Source organism: Uloborus diversus, chromosome 3, assembly GCF_026930045.1.
Source record: "Uloborus diversus isolate 005 chromosome 3, Udiv.v.3.1, whole genome shotgun sequence".
In the NCBI taxonomy this organism is placed as follows: Eukaryota; Metazoa; Arthropoda; class Arachnida; order Araneae; family Uloboridae; genus Uloborus; species Uloborus diversus.
The window spans coordinates 54074911-54098101 of record NC_072733.1 but is presented as its reverse complement, the minus strand read 5'-3'; the positions used below and the strand labels follow the sequence as shown (position 1 = coordinate 54098101).

Sequence of the window (23191 nt, the reverse complement as noted above, 5' to 3'; positions counted from 1 at the left end):
TCATAGTACTTTTTTTTAACGATATCTAGTTAGCATAATAAGGAAAAAAATGATAATAAATGACATTAATGATTCAAAAACTTAAAATTTACTTTATTCTCTGTTAGCAAATAAAAATATTCGATTTAGGAACAATTATAAAAAAACAATGATAAAAATATAAACAAAACACAAGCTTTATCAAACGCAACACAACTTTACAAAACACAGGTTTCAAAAGTTAACCAAAATAGTCTTTAAAACGCATAGCTTTCACTTAATCCGCTCCAGCATGCACTCGCATATGCCTGTTTAAATTGCCACTTTGTGAAAATCGCAGCAGGCATAGCTTGCATTGATACGGTTTTTCTCCACTGTGTATCCTGAGATGTTTCGTTAACGTAGAACTGTCGGAGAAAGACTTTTTGCACATATAACACCTATATGGCCTTTCACCAGAATGTGTCCTCATATGAGTTGTGACAGAGGAACTTTGCGAAAATCTTCTTCCGCACACATGACAGCGGAAAGGTTTTTCGCCGCTATGAGTTCGGATATGAGCGGTGAGGTTAGCAGCTTGAGAAAATGATTTATGACACGTCACGCACCTGTAAGGACGTTCACCAGAATGTGTCCTCATGTGCGTTTTCAAAGTACTTGGCCTAGCGTACGTTTTCCCGCATATCCTACAAAGGTTTAATTTACCAGAAGAGTTAGCGTCATTATCATTTATTGCAGTGACTTCGGAGTTCAAAGGAGTTGTGGGTGGCAAAGGAGGAGTTTCTGGTGTCACACCAGCTGGAAAACAAGCAGCGCGACCTGTAGGAATAGTGCGTGGTTTTGGTTTGAACATCACAGGAGTTTGGGAAGTTGGTGGACTAGAGTCGCCTGGAACGGGAACTGTTACGTGCTTACAAGGATAAAATGCTCCAGGTTTAGAGTTCGTGTTGCAAGAAAATTCTCTGTCTAATGGAGTTAGAGTCACTGGTTCAGCTGGTCGAAACTCTGCTGTAAATGTATACGTTCCACCAGTTCCGCCAGCTCCATGTGTAGGAGATGGTGCATTGTATTGCATCTGAAAGGAAAAGATTCCAATTCATACATTAGCAACGTGTCATTGATTAGTGTATACTGAATACAAAAGGTAAAACATTTAGGGAGCACTTCAAAGTCCAAAGAAATGAGAAAAGGTCATTGAAAAGCAAAAAAAGTAGAAGTTATTAAAAAAAGGTATGAGTTTTGTCAAAAGTAATTTATCCTAAGAATGTTTAACATTATTGGCTTAATAACAACGGTGACAGTTCTTTATAAATGAAAATATAAATTTTGATGCGTGAAAAAAATAAATAAATAAAAGAATAAAGAAAATAGTTTAAAAAGAAATTCCAATTTCAAAACTAGAAGTAATAAAAGTGGCGGAAAAATTTTATGAATGACATTTTGAATTGTAAAAGATACATAGACCGAGCCTGAGCCTATCAAGAAGAACATTTTAAATCACGAATTTTAACCGTTTACCCGCCAATGTTCCAAAAATGGAACATCATATTTAAGTGAAAATTTTCCCAAGAAATAACGTTAAAATAAACAAGCTTTTTTTAACACAGTTTAGTCTTATTTCAAAGTATTTTTTGATTTCCTGCTTGATTGTTTATATGTTTTCAATTATTTATTGCGATTTTTCAAAGATGAGTGTTTTTTTAGCTTTTTGCAACTTTTTCTTATAAAATTTACCAAAAATTGGCTTTTTGAGAAAATGTGATGATATTTATTATAGTTGTGAAAAATACTTCAATGTATGATTTTAAAATGCTTGTAGAAATGTACAATGAAATTTCCGAAAGGTTTACCCCTTCAAAATAGCATGTTCCAATTTTGGAACATTGGCGCTTTTAGGGAGTCAAATTTCCAAGAAGTAAATCGTTCGACTTGCAAGGGGAAATTTCATTTTTCGTAATATATGTTTCTTTTTTTTTCTCTCATTTTGAATGTACTCTTATGTAGATGTTGGTAAAACCAAGTAAGTTTATATTTTGAAAGGATATGACGTTTCGTTAGCAAAGAAAATAATAACAGTCTTCTGTTTGACGGACTATATGGCTCCGAATCCACACCTGCTCGGACAGCTGCATTGTCACGTGATAATAAAAAATAACATTAGTGAGCGTTTTATTTTTCATATTTTAAATGCAGTTCAATAATTCGCTAGCTTTGTTTTCAAGCGAAACGAAATTCTGTTTGACGTATACCAACTGTTCATAAATGTTAAAAAATGTCTATTAGATTTCTTACTGTAGAACAAGCTGTGGCTTATTTAGAGACATTGTCAGATGTAGATATATGCCAATTACCCCCTGATGAACTAGGCAATATCACTGAGGAAGAATAGATGTTGACAGAGATGAAATCCTACAATTTTTTGGTTTGTTGCTATTGAGTGGGTACCATTCTGTTCCTTCTGAAGATATGTATTGGAGCAGTGCAGAAGATACATCTGTGCCAATTGTACCAACAGTTAAGCCTCAAAATCGTTTTCGAAAAATAAAAAACAACTTTCATTTGATGGACAACCATGAATTAAAACAAAATGACAAACTAAGAAAAGTTTTCCCTATTTACGAAGAATTGTGTAAAAACCCTCAACAATTTGGTGTATTTCATGAAAAATTGAGCATATATGAATCTATGGTTCCCTACTACGGTCGGCATTCATGTAAAATGTTTATTAGATGAAAACCAATAAGATTCGGCTTCAAAATTTGGATGCTGTGCTCTTCAAGTGGATACCCATATTCCATGGAGATTTATTCAGGCAAAAAAGAAGGATCCCCTGATGTGCAATTAGGATCCAGAGTTGTAAATGATCTATTATCAGTTTTGACTGACACATGAGCATGAAGTATACTTTGATAACTTTTTTACATCATATGACTTAATTTCTCAGCTATCAAAAAAAAGTGTACGAGCAACAGGAACAATTCGCGAAAACCGAACTGGCCATTGTCCACTGAAATCCAAAAAAACCCTTTCTAAAGAAGATTGAGGAAATTTTGACTATTGATCTGATGGATCAGTGTACATGTGCAGCTGGAATGATAATGCAGTGGTTACAGTAGCATCTAATTGTTATACACATGAGCCACTTGCATCTGTAAAATGTTACTCAAATGCGCAGAAATGCAAGATAGATGTGCCACAACCTCATCTTATCAAGAGATACAATGAAGGAATGGGGGGTGTGGACGTCTTGGATAAACTTTTGGGAGCTACAGACCTCATTTGAGGAGTAAAAAATGGTGGTGGAATCTTTTTAGTAATGCTCTGAATATTTCAGTTGTAGCTAGTTGGTTACTTCATTGTGAGTTACACGAAGTGAAGATGAAGCATTTAGAGTTCCGAAGAGAAATAACAACTGTCCTCCTAAGAAGAAAAGTACGAGTAGAAAGTCATCCAGGGGCCTTGTTGTCCTTTACATAATCGATCAAGAATGTCTGACAGACATTATATTGTATCTGCATCCCAAGGACGTTGCGCGGTGTGCAAAAAAATACGACTAAGAAATGTTTCCATTGCGAGAAACGACTTCATCAGCAATGCTTCCTTTCATATCATGGGCATTAGATATTTCTGTATTGGATTTTCTGAATTCTGATATGTACATAAATGCAATTTAAAATATTACTTTTCTGCAATAAAGTATGCTAAGATAAAAACCGCATTCAAAACCTCTTAGTTTAAAAAAATTCTCTGAAAAAAAAAAACTTCATGCAAAGCGCCAATGTTCCAAAAATGGAACATACTGAAAAACATAGTAAAAAATTTTTTTCTAGAAATTTTATTTTATTTCTGTATTTACTAGACATAAATAGACATAATTTCAAAAAATTACTCAAATTTGATCATCCGTCAATAGTTCGGCGGTTAAACGGTTAAACTTTTTGAATTTAAACTTCATGAAAATTAAAATTTCAACGGAAAATTCATGTCTTGACACGTTGTTCAACCCCCGAAATAGTATTTATGCCCATTGTACAGAAAAAGGGTAGAAGTTTTAGTTTTCAAAAGAACAGACGAAATTTTACACAAAGTATTACCTTTTTTATTGGGCTAGGGTGATCAAATTTAAGTAAATAAGTCATCTAATGATAAAACCTTTATCTATATAATTCTAGGAGTCATCAATACCAATCTAATTCTAGGAAGCAAAGGTCCTTAAAAATTATTTATAAAAATTCCATAAAAAACAGTAGAGAGTTGTTGACTTGCTCTTCTATGCTTAATGGATGCTGATGGTACTCTCAGATTACTATGCAATAAATTTTACTAGGTTGCACCACGAAAAGAGCGTTGCTTTTGATCCTAAGCCAAATTGTTTGGGAGTAATTTCGAGTAGGTAAAAATAAGCAATTTTGTCTCAATTCAAAGAAACCTGTTTTAACAGTGCATAATAATTGTAAAATCAGAGAAAGATAGCTACACAGTGCTGGCCAAATTATTAGACTAAGACTGTTTTAAAATGAAATTCTTTATTGATTACATAACTATAGACACATTAACGAACAGTGAAATAATTATCTAATATTTAGTATGCATTTCCTTGTTCTTGATGAGCATTTTAAGTCTTTTTGGCATACTTTTGAAAAGGTTTACACCATTTCTTAACTTTTTTAAAAAGGAGGTAAAAAATTGTTTATACTGACTATTATATATACTCACATACACATACTCCTAATTACCTAAAACTAACTTTAAATATAACAAAACACACTAATAAAAAGAACTAGTGAACTGTTTAAGCTGATTGAGGTTATGTTCCTGGTAGGTAAATAAACAAAGCAGACAATGCTGCCACCTGCAAACATTAAGTTATGCTAAAATAACGTAATAATCAGTGTACAGTATGTACTGTACTTTAACAGTAGAATAAATAGTATTTTAGTACAAATAGTGTACAAAAAAAAAAAAAACTCTTTAGTCTAATAATTTGGTCAGCACTGTATTGTAATTTTTAACATACTTCTACACTTTCAAAATTCTTTTACTCAATTATTAATTTTTCAATTTGCTATGCATTTGTGGTAAACACTAGTCATACGAAATAATTTTTTTTATCGAGTTACAAAAAGTAGCATCATACAATTAGCTGTTGATAAATAGAAGCTTAATGACAGCTTTTGTAAAACTAATTTAAATAATACACTTTTGTTTAAAAAGTTAACCGCAAATAGCATCGCTGCAAAGGAGGAAAATAGAAATGATGCTATTTTTTCTCTTCTGTAAAAGCTTCTAACTATGTAATACAGTAATACACCGGCTTACGCTACCCCTAATTGCACGAACTCGGAGTTACGCTGTTCTAATTTTTTTTATGTCATGACTAAGACAGAATTCATTCCATCAATGTTTTGGCAGCTTTATTTTGCTTTAATGCACAAATGATACTAATTCAAATATATTTAACGCTCAACAACGCCAAATATTTGCCTCAATCACATATTCTTCATTTTATCAATTTATTATCATTTAATCATCCCAATTAACGATAATTATTTTATAGAAAATAAGGTTTGAGGGCGAAAAAAAACAGAAAGGAAAAAACGAAAGAAAAAACACGTTCGAAGGAGCAAATAAAATAAAATAAAGAAACGAAATTAACCGAGGGCACAAGAAAAAAAAAAAAAAAAACAACGCGGACAGGTTCGTGGCACAAAAAAAAAATGAAATAAAGAAACAAAGTTGCATAGCTTTAAGGGCGGGAAAAAAAAAAGAAAGAAACAGAAAACACTGAAGACACATAGGTTTGATGAATCAAAAAAAAAAAAAAAAAACGAAGGAGCTGAGTTTTAAGGGTGCAAAAAAACCGAGGGTGCACAGCTTTTAAGGGCGTAAAAAAATGAAGACGCCCACGTTCAAGAGCGCAAAAAAGAAAAGAAATAAATAAATAAACGTAGTCGCACACGTTCGAGGGCGCAAATAAAAGAAAAATGAAAAAGGGGGGGCGAAGGCGCACAGAGGGCGTTAGAGGGCGCATCGACCCCCTCGAGGGCGCATCGACCCCCTCGAGGGCGCATCCCCCAGCCGGGCTGATGGGATGGCGGGCTAGTCCGCCCCTGCCTGTAATCAGGTTGGACATATAACTTTTTTTTTTTTTTATCAAGGTTTAATCGCCCCACCATCTCTGGCTTTAACGACATGCCAATATGGCTACAATCAACGATAACAACCTTTTTGATGATGTTCTCTTACTACACGAATTTATACTCGTTTTACAAAGAATTTAACGGAATGTTGAAATGCTAATTACTTGAACTAAATTCCCTTAAAGTACTAACTTAGATCAGGAGTTAAAAAGTGTCACTTTTATTTTTTATTTTGCTATAAAACTGTAATTACTCCTAAAAATGCCCTGAAAATGTCTGTAATGCATGGGTACCTCTGGGTATAGGTACTTCTTTACACACAAATGATCTTGAAAAATTCAACACAGGCACACTCGGTTGCTGTGATCGTGGATTTCAGTTACTGAGGCCTTTTACCTGGCGGAACACAATATCGCCACTTACTCTAAATTGCACTTGTTTTTTCGTGTCGATGTACTTAATTGATAGGACATGGGTAGATTATTTTATGCTGAATAAGAAATAACTTTTCAGTTTTCTTTTGAAGAATTAATGCAAAGAATTAATTATTTTAAAGGAAGAGCAACGCTAAATACTGGCGCATTGAAAATTCAGCCGTACTGTATGTATGTAATGCACATGCTCTCGTGAATTTCAGTTTCTTCAGTTCAAAATGCCATTTCATGACTCAGATAACAGTTAAAGATCCAACATTTAAAGTTATTTATATCTCGAAAAGTTAAACGAAAACATGCAGCTTAAAGTTTTGTTTTTCTACTTCACAACTTAATCTATCCCCACTTTGTATCTTAAATTAGCGAACTGAAACGTTTAATTAATAAGTTGATAATTATAATATTATATGATATGTACTAGCTTAAACGTGCTTCCCTAAACACTGTCGCTTCATCTAAGAGGAGAGCAAAATTCCAACTTTTTCCCCGCTCTTACTTGGTCATAAAATTTGTTATACGTCCCTCAATTACCTGTGCAGAGGTTTGTATTTCTCTGCACTAAAGAATATTAGCCAAAGTTTCTCTTTTGGGGCTTTAGTTTAAAAAAAAAAAAAAAACTGTATTCCATTATGCAGTATTACTATAAAAGATTATTAAACCATATTACGACAGCATGGTAGCTTATACATGAAAACTTTTCACTCGGAAAACCTGGTTAAAAAAATTTTTTTTAGTGAAATTTGAGTAAACACGATGAAATAAACTAGTAGATTTCTCTGTTGAAATTTTTGGAAAATGTAAAAACTCATGATTTCTCTCTAGCTCACTCTGTTATAAGTTCAGTAATTCATGTTTATAGGATAAGTTGGGAGCAATTCATTTAGAATAAAGATTTTTATTATAGATTTTTCGTATTAAATTAATACTTCTGACAGATGTTATGAAATAGAAGTGCTGCAAAAGTGCATTTTACATTCTTATGTTCATTCTACACTGCTTAAGTTTCTCCCCTCCCCCATGCAAGTGTTAATTATAATTACTGATAAAATAAAAACGTAATATTATGTGATTGAAAATAACAATCATTGCTACATAAATAATTTGTCACGACATTTTTTGATTACTACTTAGAAAGTCTATAGCATTTTAGGAAACTTTAGTTTTCCTGCTTTAGAAAAGTAAAAATGAGTAAAATGTATCCAGTACATTTTTTTGCTAACAAGCCCTAATTTTTGATAAATATCGAGGACATCCGCTACATTAAATTACATGCTGCCGTGAGAAGCAAAAGGTAGTAACTGAATTTTTTTACTTTTCATTTTTATTTTATTTATTTATTTATTTTTTTTTTTTTTTTTCATTTTTGTCCTCTATTGTACTTTAGCTTTATTGTACGAGCTTGCTCTTCCATTTTTCGCTGAAAATAAAGTACGAAAAAAAAAATCTTATTCTTCGAATTAGACCTTTTGTCTTGCTCAATTTAAATATTCTGTTACGTGGGGAATTCTGCGTAAGCAGAAAAGGAGTTACGTGTCAAAATTTTACTTACTTGCACGGGCTGACCAACTACAGCTGCAGGAGCGTTAGTTCCATATTGAATTTGTGGTACATGTGCTGTAGTCCACTGAAGATGATTAGAAGGAAGTGAAGACGTTGCAGTTCCTACGAAGTGATCTCCGAAGTTTGGAACACCCATAGTCATATTCATGGATAAGTTAACACTCATTGCTGCTGGAAAAACGGCTCCATGACTTTGGGGAGCAGGTTGTGGAGCAGCAAAATCACCGGAACAAAAAACTCCTCCTCCACCAGCCATGTTTCCCGAACCAGAAACTTGAATTTGAGGATAAGTGCTGTAAGCGACTGTAGAAGCTGGCATATTTGGCACAGGCACATGATGACCTTGATTCATTTGTGGATAGACTATGGGATCGATAGTGATATCTGAAATAAAAATGTCAAAAACTTGAATACATAGTATGAAGACAAAGTTACAGAGTAGGAAAATGTAATTCAAAGGCATATTGCACAAGTTGATGCGAAGCATTTCAATTCAAAGCACACTACAATTTGTTTTAAGTATTTAACTTTAGCAGGATTTCATAATTTAAAGTAAGACTATATGCAGTTTTGTGAACTTCCACAGTATCTTTCTGCTTTTTAGAACGTATATGTAACGAAATATGATTTTATAATCATGCACTTTCTTAGTAGTAGAGTGTTTTTGATAGCACAAGTGATCTATCGAAAGTTGTTAGCTAAGCTGCTGTAGGTAGGTTTTATCTTGTTATCGACAACACTATTGAATTTATAAACATAATCGATTGAGTTTTATACGAGGGCAAATCAAAAAGCCTTTGCGCCTATTTTTTATTCGTCAAAAACAGGTGCTTACAGGTATTAACAAATATACGTAGCGTACTATGTATTTTACATTATTTCTCCTCATAGTCACCATACCGGTTCAGACATTTGTCCCATCGCATCACTAAATTAGAGATCCCCCTGTATTAGAACTCTTCCGGCTGCCTGTGGAATCACCGTCGGATCACATTCTTGGCTTCTATCCTGCCAGAAACTTCTTCAGTGGACCGAAATCATAAAAATCTCTAGAGGCAATGTCTGGACTGCAGGTGCACTTCTCTGCGAATTTCTATGAGCTTTTGTCCCTTGTTCCATACAAAACGAATAACACTTCGCTGCTTATAAGCTGCGGACGTCTGAAGAACAACTGTCATCTTAAATGACTCGTATCAGCTCCGCTAATCGGAGCAAAAGGCAGATACGACTAGTACGGTTCAAGGAACGGTCACTCCTGGGAATGTATATGTTCGCTTTGTATTCACAACCGTATTTTGGCTTTAAATAAAAAAAAAAAAAAATTAGGTGCAAAGACTTTTTTATTTGCCATCGTATTTGAAAGCTTGCACTTTCATAAACCAACTTTATGTCTTTATTTTATGCCATGAATATGCAGTTTTTTTCCTGCGCTTATTTGGCCAATTTTTTAAAGTAACAGTAACAAAATGTGCATCAGATATGTGACCAATGACCATAAACTAAATTATTTGTAAATACGTTGGACATGCCTCTTCATATATTACTTTTCTGTTATATTACAAGCCCAAGATCGTTGGACAAGAAAATGAGACAATACATAGTACAGTACACTCCCGATTATCTGCGGAATAGGGTGGCATGGTAACCGCGGAGAAGAAAAGTCGTGGATAATACGAAAATAGGTAAAAACGATGCTATTGTATGCAAAAGCTTAAAAATATCATTAACACTCGCATGTCCATTGAAAATCCTGTATACTGAGCAACTGAAAACAAAAGTTCGTAAAAAAAAAATGCACGTAAAAGCTAAAAAAGGATCCTCATTACTGAAAACGGATTACACACGTGAGCGAGAAAATTTTGAAACCGGATTTCCTGCAACAGGGTTTAATGCCGTTGAAAGGGAGGGTTAAGAAAAAAATAGGAATGTCAAAAAATAAATGTTCCCCTAATGTGCGCATTTATCAACATAATTAATATCCCGGAATTTTTTTTTTGAAAGTGTGAAAGGTTACGAATAATCCATCCCGCGGATAAGTCGCCCGTGGATAATCGAGAGTTTACTGTAGGAAATTAAATTTCAATGCAGTATCTGAAAAAGGGAAGAAAGCTTTTACACGTACATTTTGGTAGCCTATGTACCTAGTACTTGAATTTGATTATTTATTTGAATTTACAACTACATTTAGGGATAATTAGAAAAACCAGTAAGGCGGGTAAAACAGGGTGTGGCAGTTTTGTATTTGCTAAAGCTTGATCATAGAAAAATGGTGGATGAATTGGAAACAAAAACTAGTCGCTTTATTTTGTACTAGGTAGGATCAGCGAAAACACGCCCTGCATTTAAGTTCTAAGTGCTCGGTACGGTGTCGCAGATCTTACCTATTATAAAATGAAGTGTTCTGTTTCCACTTTCATTTCATCCGCCATCTCTCCGCGGCCAAGCAATACTTCGGTTATTTGTCGGAAAAGGAGTGAAACCATGGTTGCTAATAGCTACCATTTTAGTTATTTTTTAATTAAATGAAAGATTGTGTTGGCTATTTGCTTGACGAAGCTGAAGTTTTAAAAAATTAACTTAGATAAGTGTGGATTTTTAGTTAAGTGATTTTGCCCCGCCGTTTCTAATTTCTGGAAGATTTATTTTAGGCAAGTTTAACATTTGATGATGCTTCGTTAATTACTTTGCGTTAAATTAGTAATCCAGAGAGCCATTTTGTGTAAGTGATGTACTTAAAAATATTTTGTCTCTATTCTAAGAAACCTGTTTTAACAGTATACCGAGAGCGATTCATTGCCACAAAATTTCTAGTACTATTATAATGAAAGATTCTTTTGACTGGTAGTTAAAGAAAGGTGTTGAAATTTGCACGAAAAAAGGCGATGATTTCACAAGTGTGCCTAAAATTTAAATTAAACGAATATCCTGCACATTTTAGTGCGCATTCAGGCAACTGGCTGTTATGATTTAGTTTTTCAAACGTGTTTCAATAAGTACTGGAAATTTACAGCGTGACTTTTTCTACAGAAACTTGGGGAAACTTGAGGGATTGTTTAGATGAGATTCATGGGGAGGTTACAATTAACATGAACATGCACGGTCATGAAAGATGCGGCCCAAACATCACAGCGGACCAGTCTCACCCTTACATGGCGTCTATCTTCTCAACTAGAAATGGAATCTTCCATCAAGATAGAGCCCTGTGTCACAAGGCTCATATTGTGTTGGAATATACATACTGTGCGCAAGGCTCATGCTGCGTAGGAAGCATAGTGATGAATTCCAATTAGAGTCATTCCTTGTCAACTGACCTAATTTTTCAAATCGTCCCCACTCGACCATCTCCGATTTGGATGAAATTTTATACATCAGTAGAGATGCCTTTGAAGCTAATCAATGCAAATTTTCAGCTTCCTAGGTACAAATCCTGAGGATCTAGGATCTCCGAAAAATGTGATCCAAAATGGCGGATCAACTTTTTGTGCCAAATTGCCAAGTTTACACCAATTTTACAGGAAATTTTATTACACTGGAAGCCTGAAATTTTAGGCGCTTAAAGTATGGTTGTTCGTTAGTATATTCAAGTATTTTTGTGAATTTGAGCTCAACAGATTTTGTGTAGCATGCGCGCGAACTTGTGAAAAAGCGCGATGTGAAAATTTTTTCCTGGTTTTTGGTTGTCAAAAAATCTAAACAAAAATAACTCAAAAGCTCGTACTGGGTGATTCCATTGTAAAAATGCTTGTTTTTAATGGGTTACAGTTACAGAGCTTAAATATGTATTTTCTGGAAGATATTGTGGTTCAAAGTGGCTATCAAAACCATTCAAGTGTAAAATAGCCTCAAAGCGCTATAGCTTAAGTTTGTCACCTCGAATTTCCTTTTCGTTTATACCATTATAAAGAACACATTTTTTCCTTTCAAAATAAGCTTTTTCCTCGATGGTGTTCTTTCGAATAAGAATAAAAAAAGGAGCTTGAAATTATGTCAGTCGTAAAGAATTGCCATGTTCAATCTCAGATTACGGGACATTTTATAACACTGGAAGCCTGAAATTTTAGAAGCTTAAAGTACTTTTGGTTGTAAACACGTTCTAGTATTTTTGTGAGTTTGAGTTCATTAACTTTTGTGTAGCACGTATGCAAAGTCTTGACAAAAAGCAGCAGAGAAAATTTTTTCTGGATTTTAGAATGTCATAAATTTTAAACAAAAATGATTCAAATGCTCGAACTTTGTAATTCTATTGTGGCTATCAAAATTGTTCAAATGAAAAATAGCCTGTTTTTAATGCCCTGTAGCACAAGTTTGTCACCTTGCATCTTCCTTTCGTTGGTACTATGAGAAAGAACATATTTTTTCCTATAATAATAAGTTTTTTTTCGATGCTTTCAGATAAGCGGGAAAAAATGAGTCTGATATACTATTTGTCGTTAGCAAGAAAATCTCGTTCCTAAATAAACAAAGAATGGTGAATGCCGTCACAACTGACTTATAGGGATTTTGCAATTGTTATAAGTCAGAAATAGTTTTTTATTAATCATTTAAAAAGTTCTTTTGTGAATGAAATATGTTAGAATCAGAAAAGTATTTTGTTCAGGAAGCGGACTGATACACTAGAAAGAACAAGATAATTTTCTTTTTTTTTTATCATATTTCATTTGCAAAGTATCTTTTTAAATGATTAATAAAAACTATTTTTGACTTATAACAGTTGCAAAATCCCTATAAGTCGGTTGTACACGGCATTCACCATTCTTTATTTATTTAAGAACGAGATTTTCTCGCTAACGACAAATAGTATATCATCCTCATTTTTTCCCGCTTATCTGAACGAACACCATCTGAAAGAAAATCCATTTTTATAGGAAAAAATATGTTCTTTCTCATGGTACCAACGAAATGAAGATGCACGGTGACAAACTTGAGTTACAGGGCATTAAAAACAGGCTATTCTTCGTGTGAACTTTTTTGATAGCCACTTTGGATGCCAATATCTCTTAGAAAATCAATATTTACGCTCTGCAACTATAACCCATTAAAAACATGCATATCGACAATAGAATTACAAAGTTTGAGCATTTGAATCATTTTTGCTCAGAATTTATGACATTCTAAAATGCAGGAAAAAAAATTCTCTGCTGCGTTTTGTCAAGACTTTGCAGACGTGCTACAGAAAAGTTAATGAACTCAAACTCACAAAAATACTAGAACGTGTTGACAACCAAAACTACTTTAAGCTTCTAAATTTTCAGGCTTCCAGTGTTATAAAATGTTCTGTAATATGAGATTGAACATGGCAATTCGTTTCGACTGACATAATTTCAAGCTCGTTTTTTCATCCTTATTCGAAAGAACACCATCAAAGAAAAAACTTATTTTGAAAGGAAAAAGTGTGTTCTTTCTAATGGTATAAACGAAAAGAAGATGCGAGGTGACAAACTTGAGCTATAGAGCTTTGAAAGTAGGCTATTTTTCACTTGAACGGTTTTGATAGCCACTTTAAATCGCAATATCTTCTAGAAAATACATATTTAAGCTCTGTAACTGTAACCTATTAAAAACAAGCATTTTTACAATATAATCACGAAGTACGAACTTTTGAATTATTTTTGTTCAGATTTTATGACAACCTAAAATCCAGGAAAAAAATTTCCCGTCGCGCTTTTTCATAAGTTCACGCGCATGCTACACAAAATCTAACGAGCTCAAATTCACAAAAATACTTGAATATACTAACGGTCAACCATACTTTAAGCACCTAACATTTCAGGCTTCCAGTATAATAAAATTTAATGTAAAATTGGTGTAAACTATACAATTTGGCACAAAAAGCTGATCCGTCATCTTGGATCACATTTTTCGGAGATCCTAGATCCTCAAGATATGGATCTAGGAAGCTGAAAATTTGCACTGATTAGTTTCAAAGGCATCTCTACTTCTCTATAAAATTTCATCCAAATCGGAGATGGCCGAGCGAGGACCCCTAGGTCACTTGACACGGAATGACTCATTAACGTTCTGGTCACTTAACTCACCAGATTTTATTCACATAGAGCCCATTTGGGCTTTCATAGAGATGCGGCTCAGAGAGCCAACTCCAGCATAGTAGAATATTATTTCTTTACGTCACCTCTTCTTACTACATTTGATACAATCTACCTTCAGTCTTCTACCAAGAACTTGTGGCATCCATGGCAAAGTGAGTTGCAGCTATTTTGAAGGCCAAAGGTGACGCACCACGTTATTCACTACGTGATAATTATGTTTTAGATCTTCAGTGCATATACACTGCAGACAAAAAAAAGCTGCAGCAATTGCAAAAATGCACATTTTAAAGAATTTCTGGAGAAATAAGAGAGCAATTGTTCTACAACTTTTGTCACAAAAAATGAATGCTTCATCTGACATGTTTCATTAATAAAAAAAAAAAAAATCCACGCATTTAGGAGACTAGCAACAAATTATAGAAGTTAGAAACGTTTTTCTATCATCCTTCATAACAAAAAAAAAAAAAAAAAAATAACAATGATAACATTCACACGTGCATTTAAACTATAACTAAAAACGATAAGTGTATCTTAAAAATGTATGTGAAAGCTAAAAAAAGCAAATGTTTATTACTGTAAAACGATCAGCAAATTGTGGAAACAGATCAAGTTATGTCAAGTCATATGTAAAGAAAAGGGGGGGGGGGAGGATTTATTCGAACAAAACTGATCCGGTCCCTCGTTTAAGCGTGTGAAGTTAGGTTTTGATGACCTTAGAAAGTTGATGTTATTGAAATAGAGGGTGGAAGAAGGAAATATATAGGAATATCTTAAAGAAGAATTTGCACTTGTTAAGATAAAATGAATGCATTTTTCAAAACTTTAGAAATCAGTGCCTAAAAAAAATAAACCAAAATGTGAAGGACCGCGGATAAACCACAGAGCGGATAATCGGGTGTTTGCTGAATTGAAATTAGAGGAACATATGTTCATTCATTTTTTTTTAAATAACAGCTCTTGCCAAGTTACATCTAAGTCGCAAATAATAGTCGCCGTGTCCCCAAATGCCAAGTCCCTGTCCGCAACAAAATAAAATGTTTGCTCGTGGCAAGCGAACAGGGAAAACAGCAAGGCTTATAAACATGAAATTTGGCATACAGGTGTTGTTTTCACTGAAGTTGTCCACCATTTCGAACTTGTATTTTTGATAAATTATTATTTAAAAGTTACTTTATGCTTTATTTGTGCATTGTTTGGAGCACTTTTCAACGATCATACCCAGATCTAATTCTGTCAGAGAAACTTTTTAAATCCGATTATAGAAAATCTAGTTTTAAACTTGATAAGAACTTTTGAAATGGGAAAAAGCTTTGGAAATTGACAAATTTTTCATTTTTTTATGTTTACAAAAATAAAAAAACGGTTTTTACGTAATTTTGATGTAGTTCTCTGACACTGGATGGAGTCAAATTTGTACATTCGTCTCTAAATTGCCACTAAATAATCACCAAGATGTCACTAATTCGATAAATGCCAAGCAGCAGACAGAGGTGGCTGCCTCGCAGACCCATCTCGTTAGTACAGTCTGGCCGCGAACAAATGACCCTTGTCAAGCATTTGAGAAAACGAGTCCATTACTTAAAATAGGTAGAGAAGGAAGAAAGGACGCGTGCCATATTTTCGAGTTTAGAGACATTTTGAAAAAATAATGTATTCCTATTATATTTTCGTTATGTGATTATTCAGATCTGAAATGTTTAAGTTGCAGCAATAACTGCATTGAGTTGGGAAAAGAGTAAAAATAACAAGCTTTGCATTCTTTATCGTAATCCTACTCTCACCAATTTTTAATTCAAATTAATTATAGGAGGCGTTGTTGTCTCTGAATAATGGCTGCTGAAAAAATTAAAACCAACACCCACCCAATCACTTGGAATATGAACTGTTCAATGAGACATTTCCCTTGACCGTACAAAATTGAAATGCTGTATATCTTTGACTGATTTCTTATATATACATACACATACATAACTCTACTGAGAAGGAACTTTGGGTATCATTGAAAACAATTCTAAAAAAGAAAATAAGTAAAAAAATTACAATTCTGCCTCCTGTTCGTCGAATCAACTAATCAAATTATTCTTAAAAAATGGAGGTCACTATGATCTCCACTAACTTCTCATGTGTGCGACCCGGGGGGGGGGGGGCGCAATTTCTTTAGTTTGCCAGGGGCGCTAGACCCCATAGTTACGCTACTGGTTTCAAGCTCTAGAACCAATTGAACCCCTCAAATTCCATTAGTTAATTTTCCTCCGCGTATCTCCCCTTCAAGATAGACGCTTCTGAAATAAGGCGGAGTTAAGGGCGAACTAAAGACAGCTGTGCTATGTATTAAATATATAATCATTACGCAAACCTCCAACCCAAATCAGTAAAGAAAGCTTTAAAAACTTTCTTACATCTAGTTATACCTTGGTTGCAGACGTTTTGCTGAACCGCACTTAGTGGCGATAACCGGCCTCCAAATGTTTGCGTCTGAGCTGTTGCTTGACTGCCGGGTTGACTTCCACTGCTGTGTACAGTAGCATGTTTCACAGAGATGTACATGTCATTGGAATCATGGTTTTTGTATTCTTTGTATGGTGAATATTCTCTGAAAGATGAAGTTAAAGAAAATAAAATCATAATTATTAATGTGTACACAAAATACAGTTGAACTAGTTGAGTCAGCCACGCGTTGCTGTGGCTGAGAATGGAAATAATTTTTTTACTTATATTTTTAAACGATCAAATTAATATTTTTAACAAAGCAGAAAAAAGTTCAGTCGATTTTATATCACAGGGTATTGAGAATGGTCGTGTTTGACCGAAGTAGGAACTTATTAAATTTAGTAAGTACTAAATAAATTTTCTATAGTAAAAGCATTACTTACTATACTTATGTTTGGTAAATTTAGTAAGTACTTACTTCTGCCAAACGTGCAAAACGACTTGAATTTTGTGTGTACATTTTATTCATCTAAGCTTCAACTATAGTTTTTAATCAATGACTTCTCACAAAATATACTAAATAAATTGATAAGCTATAAAGATGGAATTTTATAAATAAGGTAGGTAACATTGATTTCGAACTATTATTTTGATTATTTTAAATTATTAAAACTGAAAATTACCTTTGTACTAATTTGTTCACAATATTTTTGGTAAATCTGTATTTTGCTAACACGAATAGATTTAACGGCTTTTCCACTCGTGAGCAGGTGACATGTAGTTGTTCATGGGAGAAAAAACTATTTTCCAAGATCAAACCGAAATTGTTTGCCTTGAGCTCTATTTTTGGTTATCGCGAAAGCTAAGCGAAGCGGAAAATGAAGCCTTCGAAATTATATTGGAGATTGTGACGATATTATAGGAATGCATGGCAGCAGGATGATTTCTCATTTAAACTTCCCCGTTAAAATTGTTGCTTCAAGAACATTTCCGGTGATCTTTTTGATAACTATGGGTGTATATTTGCAAAATCTAGACGGATTTAAATTTTGGAGAAGATTAATTGGTGAACAAATTTTTAACTGGAGATTGTGTGGTGTCATTCCTGGTAAATCCAGAGAATTTAATGTTCAATTACCGGCCAATAACTCTTGTATCTAAAAGTTAATTGCGTCTGCATCAACGTTTTTTGCCACCAAAACAGTGCGATTACAGAGGCAATTACAATTAAAAAAATTAAATTCATCCGTGAATACACTCTCAATTAGTTCACTTTTCGTCCCAACAGCAGTGAGGAAATCGTCTGGCTATTTGTATGTACTGTATACTTTGATACAGTTCAATTTCACCGTTTCAAATACCCAGCAATTGCTTAGAAAATACTTGCAAGAATAAATCATTTTGCGTTTATACTCGCATGTTGATTGTTCATGGTCAATCGCAATATCTCGACATTACGCTATAAAAACGATTGTTTTAAACATGCGGTTGATTTCATCGGAATAACTGGTAATATCTGTTGGAAGTCCCCAGACAGTATTCAGATAATTTCGCCTAAAAGTTTAACATTGCCGTTCAAATCTTGCATAATCCTACGATGTACTTCGAATGAATGCTTTTACTCATGGACCATAGAACACTTACCCCAATTCATAATTGCACTCTTTTGCAACACTACAGTCATTCCGCGTTTTTTCCTTTAATGTCACACATTGCGTTTTTTTTTTTTTTTTTGTTATGAATATCTGAGAGGCTACTTTAAAGCTGAATGTGCTCTTTGTCTACCATCTAAAAGAAGTACCAGCAATGCCTGACGATGCAATAAATTGTCACTGCAATTTTCTGTTGCGAACGTATATTTGCAAAAATTAATGATATGGAAAATCTCTTGGAGAAAAAAGAAAGAACGAAAATAAATGTTTTCCGCTTAGATTCAGCAACCTACCAGAAATTATCCTGGAATATATTTTTGAAGAATTCTATAGTCTTCTTGGTTAATGCCAGTTATGATTTTGGCACCTTTAGAGAAGCCTAACGTGTTTCATATAATAACCTGGAACCTTCTTGCTTTTCCAAGAAAGCTCTCAAAGCAGTAATGCAATCATTGCCAACGCTAAGACAGACTCTAAAGCAAGTAGCTCGAATGTAACTCGTCTGCAGTTCTTGCAAAGCTTCGTGATCCAGATATCTTTTCGCTCTCATTGGGAGCTGAGTCAATCTGGACGGACCACCGAGCTGAAACCGATACACCTATTAAATACGTTCAGTTAATCTTGATACTGGTGGAGAAAAATATTTTTCACAACGGCGTGAAATCTGCAATTTGTAGCAATTCAGGAAACTTTTTGAAAAACATAGTTGATTTTCTCAGGAAGTGAATAAAAACCTTTAAAATCCCGAAACGTGGCCGTGGGCCTACATGCAACATTTAATACACTGAATCCAGTTTTCTCAAGATCTACTATAGCTCAAAACTACCAAGCAATACATGCATCGTCGTCATCCACGGACTCTGTGTCCCCTTTCTTCTTATTTGTCTCTTTGTCTTATTTGTTTTATCTTCAGATTTCTTGTTGGATTTGCGGATATTTTGCATAGATTTTCGTTTCGCTGCAGCATTCCTTTTTCTTCGAGAGCCTTTTTGACAGGAGTATCAGTGAATACTACTGTAGAACTTTTTCGCCTTTCACCGTTTTTGGTTTTCCTGTGCAATGCCTTAGAAATATGGTCGTAATGCTTTGAAACAAACGTTGGGCTGACTGAGACTTAGTAATCTCTTCAGTAGACGTATCTGAAACCTAATTAGTGAATGAAAGGGGATGTAGAAGGTCCTTGCAGAAGTAGATAAGGAAATATTCTCTCCTGAATGAACAGTAACTCCATAGTGAATGGAGATGGTGTAGAAAATCTTTGTACCACTGTAGTGACAGCTGAGTCTGCTCTTGTATCGGTGTGTCCAGCTTCATTTTCTTCCAAGTTTAATGTATAAGCCTACTGCTCAGAAATCCAGATTCCTCCATCGATTCAGGATGTTGGAGGTCAGACCGGTTGGAACATCATAAATATTCTGTTTTCAGGATTATTCACCATCCAAGAATCACAAACCATACTGCGCATTCACACACTTTTTTGATGGGTCATATACACTTTCATTCACTTTCATTCACAGGTTGCAAATTATGACTACAATGAAGTGCGAATGAGAGGAAGGAATTTGTCTTACAATAATCGAGCCCTTCTATTGACAGATGGGAGTCGTGATTGTTAAGTAATAGAATCAGAGCTGCACGTAGCATTACATCTGGTGGAATTTTGCCCTTGTCGGCTTTTCTTTTTGAGTTTCTCTTTTCCTGAAATGCCAGCACACATGTAGGCAGTAGGAGCATATACGAGTATAGAATTAGAGTCAGTATAGTACAGACGTATAAGGAATTGACTATCCCTAGCATAGCGCAACCAATGCAATTATTTCATTAACATAGCATGTTAAATTTATTTATGTTTCGATTGTTTAACGTTTTGCCATTAAAAATGAATTTTGGGGTAAGTATCACGAATTCGCTTATTTACCCCCGAAAAAATTCACCTCCTTGCCCCAGCTCGCCAGATTGAAATCAAGTTAACCTATGAGTGTTTTCATAAAACAACTCGAATAAGACTATTGGTTGTGATGGAAGATAGTCTATTCAATGTTAATAAGTTTCGGGCATTTACTCCACTTTTATAGGTTGCAGAAGAAAATAAGTATGGATGTAAAAATTTACTCACACTAAAAAAAAAACAATCTTTTTCACTCACAACTTATACGGTGCTGTATATCTCACTGAAAACACACTCACAGTATAGCGCGACAACTAGATAGTCATGTGACAGATGACTCATAGCTGTCAAACCAAAAACAGGAAAATCATAGCACATTCCCACAGTTACTCCCTTCGCATACAAACCTCGAGCTCCCCTATAGATGATATACAGAACACACAAATATAGATAAAATTAAAAAAAAAAGTCGAATGGGGAGAGTTAATGACAGCAATCGCCAAATGTATTTTGCCGTAATTATTGTAACTATAAGAAATAGGATGCTGTTTCTATAACTTACTAGCTACGTTGCCCAGCGTTGCAATGCCTACTTCGAAAATGAAAGTAGTGTCAAGTGGTCAACGTGTAGAGAAAAGCAACTTTATGACTCAAAATTTGAATTTAAAACTCTTAGGGCTTTTTTAAAGTGAGTTTTCGCGCAATCCCATAGCGGACGAAAAAAAACCCTATGTGAATTCTTGAACATCAAAGGACCTATGTGAAGAATTTGGGAAAGATCTGACGTAAACTGTGGATTCGTGTAAAAAAAAAAAAAAACCTTCCTGCATGAATTCCTGAACATCAATCGATCTCTGCCAAATGTGGAAAAAATCTGACGTAAACTAGGTTTGTGTAAGGAACGCGCACGCACACACACAAAGAGAAAAGAGTAATATACAGCCATTTTTAGATACGTCGATGAAAGTTTTGAAATGTGCTTCCGTCTGCTTTATCATTCACGGTAATTAAATTAACCTAATTAAATTGATACTGGTACATAAGTGAACCTCAGAGCCAGAACAAAGTAAGTCACATAATCGCAACTTTAGAGGAGATAGAAAAAACTTTTGTCTAGTGCATGCAAACGATTGGACGTGCGCTCTTTTAATCTTTCCCTTAACACTGCTCCTTTTCAAACACTGGTAAATAATAATAATAATTTTTTTTTTTAGAAATGCGTTCACATGTCTCGATGCAGAATAGAATTCTACACACAATGCACAAATAAACAGAAAATCGCAATTTTTGGACTTACGTCAGTATGGCTCTGAGGTGCAGATATGATGTGGCACAATCTCATCCCATGCTGACACAAATTCACCCCATTTGATAGTATGCTTGAAATGAAAAAATTTTTTATCCCTTAAAATCTTCTTCACCATTTAAATTCTATATTTTTTTCTTCGTGTCACAGCAGATTGCACTTACTTGTAAGGTGATGGACAAGTGCTGAATGAAAACAAACTGAGCGGCTCCATATCCACGGGAGAGAAACTGAAGGCATTCAAGTTAAGATCGGTGGGTGAAGATCTTGGTCCAAGGGGATCAAAGGGCACCTCCTTTTCGTCTTCAAAGGGCGTCGGGCTGAACGCCTTCCAGGGCTCCCCAGCAAAGCCCGGGTTGTTGGGGAGATAGCTCGTCGCAGGGCCCTCCATGTTGGACTTTTATATGAACGGAGAAAACCTAAGAATGCAGAGAAAGCATGATCGTCATTGGATGATGAAAAGATGATGCGGAGGAGGCAGTATGTTTTGTGCTTGAGAAAGAACACTGATTGGGTCTTAATGTTTCCAAAGGTTTCTTTCTGTATCGGTATTCTAAAGGACGGATACCTCGAATACAATTGCTGCCTGATGTTGAAACATATTTTAATAGTTTAGAGACTTCTGAAACCTGTTGAAGATAGTATTGAGTAAACAAGTTTTTTTTTTTTTTTGGCTCCAAAAAATCATATAGATGCCATCATGTTTTATTTCAGTTTCAGGGGCGAAAAACTTGTTTGTTAATTTGAAAGGCTTCAAGACGCACAAAGGATTCCGAGGTTAAACTTTAATTTATACATATAACATCATATTTTTAGAAATGGGAAAAAAACATAAGGCAAATAACTAGAAAAAGCACGTAACTGTACTACATTTGGAAAGATTCTAAATTTTCATAACATTGATGAATAATGTGTTTCGAAAGAGTTTCTATTCCTTTAAATAATTTAAACTATTATATTTAAAAAAATATTACCTAATTATGTTAACTAGTAATGCTGTTTAATTATGTTGTATTCTGGATCTTTGATATTTACCATAGAAGCTTAGTTTCTTATGGGTTTCTAAATTATCCCTAAGGAAATTATAACAGTTTGGGCATAGGGATTTTCTGCCTGTATAAGCATACTGATATATACAACGTACATTATCTAAATATATGAAGGTGACGGTGTTCCTTTGTTTCTTTGTTTGTTTGTACCCGATGGCCAGAAAACCCCATAGCACCTACAGCCCTTGTGCCTGATAGCTTGTGCCCTTGTGCGCCAGCATAGCACCTTGTGCCTGAAACTTGGCACAAAATTCAAACGTACCCCGGGGATGTGCACCTCGAACCCGAAATTCTAAATTTCTAATTAGTTTTTTTATAGGGCCGTGGTAGCCCGATCGGTAGAGTGCCGGATTCGGGGCCGGAGGGTCCTGGGTTCGAACCTCGATGGTCGAAGACCCACCGTCGTCATTAAAGGGGACTGGGCGACGTTAAATATGCTCGTCGTCTCAATGTCCTCCAAGTGAAACGATACCTCTGGGGGTGCTAGCACCAGGTAGCTATTAGCTCCTGGACTAGTTCTAAATTCTCATTAACTGTTCGATCCGGTGATGGTGCTGCCATCTATCGGTATATAAAATAATGGAGGCATGGCACTTAGTATGCAGTCCTCGACATAAATACAGTTGTAGTCAGTTGTGACTCTGAATAGGATAGGAATAGGATAGTTTTTTCATAATTAACAAATTAACCTAAAATTTTACGTTTT

General features: G+C 34.8%; 1 protein-coding gene across 1 annotated transcript; it reads right to left on the bottom strand.

Annotated features, from left to right (window-relative positions):
* Positions 1-212: 212 nt before the first annotated feature.
* On the bottom strand, positions 213-21827 carry LOC129218748 (protein glass-like). Its single transcript, XM_054853072.1, has 4 exons — positions 21601-21827; positions 16620-16753; positions 8103-8497; positions 213-1054 (listed from the first exon to the last, which is right to left on the bottom strand). Exons 1-4 carry the CDS (start codon positions 21825-21827, stop codon positions 257-259), a joined length of 1554 nt encoding a protein of 517 aa, XP_054709047.1. The 3' UTR covers positions 213-256.
* Positions 21828-23191: the final 1364 nt, after the last annotated feature.